The 6,000-nt window shown below is 35.6% G+C and overlaps 1 protein-coding gene across 1 annotated transcript in view; it reads left to right on the top strand.

The window, feature by feature from the left end:
* Frem2 (FRAS1 related extracellular matrix protein 2) overlaps positions 1 to 6,000 on the top strand; it is a 176,483-nt gene that overhangs the window by 127,649 nt on the left and 42,834 nt on the right. Inside the window, exon 7 of the mRNA XM_005387646.2 lies at positions 4,710 to 4,859. Within this exon, the coding sequence (XP_005387703.1) occupies positions 4,710 to 4,859 (150 nt within the window). The remainder of the gene's footprint in view (positions 1 to 4,709; positions 4,860 to 6,000) is intronic.

The following is a 6,000-nucleotide window of genomic DNA, read 5'->3' as shown; positions in this document are numbered from 1 at the left end:
TCTGTTTGGAAGAAGTTTATCTTGAGATGCCCATGGGAAGTGGGTTGAGTAAATAATACGCTATCAAAGTCCAAAGCTCTGAACACAGATCTGAGTTGGAGACCATTATAGGAGGCTCCTTTCCATTACTATCATTACTGAACCAAAAGACAGCATCAAAGCACTTACTCCATTCACTTCTAACCAAACATGTTAGACCCACAAAGCTTGCTTGACTGATGGTTCTTGTACACATGGGTAAATAAGATTTGGCTCCAGGTAGCAATTACTCCTAGCAAGCCTTCCTTTCATCTCATGAGACACAATTTAAATGTAAACATCAGTCTACATGCACCCGCACACACACACACACACACACACACACACAGATAGTTCACTTTTTTTCCCAAAGGGAAGAGACCTTTCTCTTTCTTTGTACCTTGTTGAAGGTACATATCTTTTTTAGGTTTCAAGCCTTTTCTTCCGTATCTGCAGGAAACAAATGTGATTCTATCAGTGCTGTGTAGAGTGAAAGTATCTCCAGTTTTGAAAGTCTTTCTAACATTTAATGGGCTAAAATAGATTGTTTTGCAATCAATGTTCTTGATCTGTGCACTGGATTTAAAAGTGTAAGACTACAAAGGATGGGAAGTAGGTTTTGACTTCCTTTAGGGATTTCACATTCTGCCCTAGCCCAACTGAAAACCTCCCTCATGCTCCTTGCACACAACTTGTTATGACTTGCTTTTGCCCTGCAGAGAGAATAAACATGCGTTCTGGATTCTCTGCTGGAGAAGGTGGGGTGATGAGGAATGACTGTTTCGTGGTGTTGGGTGGGCATGGGGTGCGGGAAGTGTAGCTGTGCTTGATCGTGTTCTCATTCCAGGTAATATCAGTCTCTAGCTGTTTTCCCCACTAACTCTGTGACCTTGAATATAGTATAAGACACAGTGTGTATTTAAGAGCTGAACTAGAGAATTAAATAGGTTTTATATAATTTGCCCTAAATCATAATTGAATATTTCCATGACTCATTTGCAAAGATCTTCAGTTTGTTTAATTTTTAAAAATAATAATAAAACAAGTTCTTAAGCCAGAAAGAGGTTTATCAAAGAAAGAGGTATAAAATTGTATTCAAAAATAATAATTATTTGCTATTCTAAGCAATTATTCTGGATTTTGCATCATTTTCTTCAAATGTTAATTATCTTCTCCCATTTATCCCTTTCTTCCTTTTGCTTGCTCAGTACCAATTAAAATATTTGCTTGCTGAGTACTAATTAAAATATTGAAAAGACTTGGCATTTTTTAATGTGACAGCTATAAATCATCATACTGCTTGAAGGATCTGTGATTCATTTATATTAAAGTTTTGAATAAAGAATTTAAATGTATTCAAATTTTAGGCTATTCTTTCTTTTTTTTTTTTTTTTTTTTTTTTTGGTGTTACCAGGGGTCAAATTCACGACCTTGTGCTTGCCAGGCAGGCGCTTATGCCACTGAGCTATATCCCCAACCCCATATTCAAATTTTAGAGCCTTCATTAACATTTTCAGTTCTCGTTCATCTTCACTGAGAAGATATAAAGATGATAATATCTTGCCATTTCTTTTTTATCCATGGCACAAGAAACAATATAGTTAAACTTTGGGGTTTTCTGTTTGTTTGTTTGCTTTGTCATAGAAACTATTGAATTGTGTTTTAATATCATAATAGTTAATCACCTCCAAGGTTAGCTATAATAATTCCAACTGTTTATTTGACCAATTTTTTTAGTCATCCTAAAAAAGAGGTGGAGCACAGAGAAGGAGAAAAATCATACAAATAATTTAAAACTGCTGCTAATAAAGAGCATCCTTCCTGCAACAACCATTGAGAATAGTTAATGATTCTTCAATAGGTCACTCATGTATAGCTCTATTTATTTTCTTTACAAGCCACTTTGAAGATACCGAAGTATAGTACAACAACTATTGATACCTCTTTTGTCTGTAACTCACTATTATTTGTCTATTTGTTTTCCTGAGAAACTATCTTGTAGATGACAATATGTAAAACAATAACCATTGATAATTTCCTACCACTTTGTCTGTAATTTGGTAAGCCCCCCCATTATTATGCTATCCTTCTTTTACTCTTTAAAATAAAAAAATAAAGAGCATTCTTCTTTTTAAGGAACAGTTAATTGACTTTCCTAATTCTGTTAACTGCTATAGTAAAATTGAGGGATTTAGTATAAAAACTGTTTTACCACCCTCCTACTTTGCTGGACATAATTATTAATGCGCCTTCTGCTTAAGAAGCTAGATAAGAGCTGGGCGTAGAGGTGAATGCCTGTAATCCCAGCACTCGGGAGGCTGAGGCAGGAGGATGGTTGCGAGTTCAAGATCAGCCTGGGCTACAAAGTGAGCTCAAAGCCAACCTGAACTGCATAGCAAGACCTCATCTCAGAAAGACAAGAAAAAGCTAGATGATAATGCTGTTCGTATGGTTATGTGACTCAGGACCTACGGCATTGTTACATGTGCCATCCTGCTGCTGTTTCTTCTTTCCTCATATAAAGTACATGTATCTATATATGGTAGCTACTATCATTAGTATTTTTTCTGAATGACAAGTGGGATATAATTTCTGAAAGTACTATATAGGACTCCCTTTTCTATATGAACTACGCTTTAAAGCATAAGGTAAAACCACTTGTTGACAGAATGAAATCTGCACACACACATACAAAACACAATTTTGCCCTAATACGTATCTCTTCTGATGTTTCATGGTTGAACTCACTTGCGTGATTTTATTCTGCTTCATTGGTTCTAATGTAGCTCTGTGAGGAGTAGGAAGTTAACATTATTCAACAGGCCACATTTCACACTCTCTAGCTATCTCAGAAACTTAACCTGTTTGATGAAGCTGTTTGCCAGGAATGTAAAGAGATTTAAGAGACCACTTTTTGGATGCAGGTGATCAAACCTCCATAGTAATTACAAAAGCCTTTGAAAAGACAGGCAGATGTCCTGGTTTGGCCATCTGGTCAGAGTAAGTGTTCTCAGGGTTTCTCCGCCTTCACCTTTGCCCTCTCCTTAGATGCAAGAAATGTAAGGAATGCACTGACCTGCAGTCCAGGTCTGCTTTGACTGCAGTGAATAAGATAACTCCTTCATCTGTACACATTCACTCACATGCTCCAGCACTGCCGAAGTAGGGCAGAATGAAGGGGTGGAGGGAAACCAGGTTATAAGCAAATTTATCACCTGCTGAACCAAAATACACAAATGAAATTTCGAGGTGGGTTTTGTATTATTCAAAAGTTCAGGGCTGTTGTATGCTTTTAATCATATTTACCATGTGAAGAAACCAACAAAACAAAGTGGCCGGTTTTAGTAAAGTTCCAACAGGAAAATAAAGAATTCATATCTAACTTGGACAGTGCACAGAGGTTTCTTCTCCTTTTGGTTTCTACAGTGGCTTTGTGAACCATTCTTTCAGAATACAGCTTTATTTTGTGTATTTGGGAATTTAATCAGCTCCTCTGAAATGTGACGTGATCTCCTTAATGACTGCCTGTCCTTTTAGATTCAGTCCTTTAGAATCTTGTAAAACTAGAGACAAATGACTAGAACGACTCTCATCAAATGGCTAGTTGCTTCCTATACCACTCAATTAATTTACCTTTGATAATGATTGATTATTAAATAAATTCACAGCAAGGAAAGTATAGGGTGTTTACAATTTCCAACAAGCCTGTTATAGTTAAATAAGTTGTTTTTTAAATAAACTTAGAAATCACATCTCAGTTTCCTTTATTTATCATCTAACCATCATACTTCAGATTTCTGGGAGCTATATCACAAAGTAAAATGTTGGTCACAGGGAGAACCAGATGGAAAATAATAAATCTATTTTCTTTCTTTTTTTGGTATTGGGAATCAAACTTAATGACCTCATGCTTGCCGGGCAGGTGCTGTGCCACTGAGCTAAACCCTGGGCCCTAAAACTATTTGTTTTTTTTGTTTTTTTTTTTTTTGGTGGGGAGGATAATAAATCAATTCAAATTCATCACCAATATTGGAGAGAAGTGTAAAGTTACAAAGCACATACCCTATCTGAACCTATGTCATATTATTTTCATACTTGAGGACAAGCCTAACTTCTGAATGAAATCTCCATTGGTAGAGAAGATCTTCAGAACAATTGGTAGCCAGCAATCAGGTTCCCCTAAAGTCTTCAGGACTGGTAATCACCTACACTCAGCTTAGTTAGGCCAATAGGTTCTAACTCAAGTGGTTAGAAGAGACCTAAGTACACCAGTTTAAGCCCAAATCTAATGAACTGGAAGACAGCATAATGCACATAGCAGTGACTCTGTTATAGAATGAAAACTTGAGATGATAAAATGAGCATCCAACCCACACTTTAAAAAAATTATCAGTCTTCTGTGTTGTGTTTCATTTGGTTCTATTTATCCATCTAAGCTTGCAAGAGGTACATTTAGAAGCCATTTGTAATCCCACCTATGGGAAACAAAACAATTCTTAGGCCCCAAGATGGGAATGTATTTTGTTTCTAAGCAGTGATATTTTCACCTGAAAATTACATAAATGTACAGATTACAGAGATGTTAGCTCACTGAAAGGAAAAAGGATGATGACATAGATGGTGCTAATTCTGAAATCATGACGATAGCATTTAATGTGAAAAAGTAAAATGGTTATGTTTGTTCTCCACAGAACCCACCTTCTACTTTGGGGACGTGCAGTACTCCGTGGATGAGAGCGCTGGCCACGTGGAGGCGCGGGTGTGGAGAGTGGGTACAGATCTCTCCAGGCCTTCCAGTGTCACGGTGAGATCTCGGAAAACGGACCCTCCCTCTGCAGATGGTGAGCAGTTTCTGACCTCAGCCCTTGTGATTGCTCTACAGTAACTACCATGATACCAGATACTTTACAGCCAAAATCATTAGGGCAGGAAAATTAACTTGTACTCAACCCTTTTGAAGCATGCTGGATGGATTTTTTTTCCCTGAAATTATTACTATGTGATAGATAAATCTAAGATTCCTTTACCATAGTAGGAAAAGACATTTAAGGGCTATAAGTTAGAGGCTAAGTTATAAGGTAAATCTCATAGACTGTGAATTCTAATTCTATGTTTGCATGAATTAGTTCTCCACTCAGGAAATCTAGCATGGTTTAGTAATGTGACTATTTGCAGAATGTTCATGATGACCAACCTCACAGAGATTGAATGACATTTAAGGGTCCTGCAATTATGCATCATTACTTGACTCCCTCCTCCCCTTTTCACATCTCTATAAATACTCCATTTCTATAAACCTTTAGCCACTCTTCTTAGACAAACTGCCATATATACATATATGACATATATGACAGTATATACATATATGACAGTTTGTTATATATAGACATATATGATATATCTATATATCATATATAATAATATATAATCTTATATATTATAGATCTCATATTATATAATATATATTTTATATATCTATGTTATATATAATATAGAATCATATATCATATCTATATATCTTATTCATATGACATATTTGATATACAGATATATGTATGATATACATATACATATCATATATATCCTACATATATATTATCTTATTCTTGGATCTATAACTTCAAAAAGCTGACGGTAAAGCTTATGAAAAGCATAAGATTCAAATTTTCCTTTTCTTTTGTTCTAATTGACTGATAGCAAAACAACTCTCTCATATATGCATGTCTATCCTTTATAATGAATGTGTGATGTGTGCAAACACACCTACACCGTGCATTCATCACACAAGCAATCAGAGATCACAGTTTTAAAAATTACCCTTAGGCCAACACAAGGTCCTGAGTTTGATTTTTGATACAAAAAAAAAAAATTACCCTTAGGTTTTAACTTTTTAATGGAATAGAAATAGCAATGCTTTGCATATAATAAGTGCCCAATAAACTTTTTCCCCAAATTAGAAATTTTTGAGAGAAATTCAAATCA

The sequence above is a fragment of the Chinchilla lanigera genome, unplaced genomic scaffold (genome assembly GCF_000276665.1).
Source record: "Chinchilla lanigera isolate Chin_1 unplaced genomic scaffold, ChiLan1.0 scaffold00030, whole genome shotgun sequence".
NCBI classification, from domain to species: Eukaryota; Metazoa; Chordata; class Mammalia; order Rodentia; family Chinchillidae; genus Chinchilla; species Chinchilla lanigera.
Note: the sequence above shows the minus strand (reverse complement) of the source record. Positions and strands in the feature narration are given on the sequence as shown.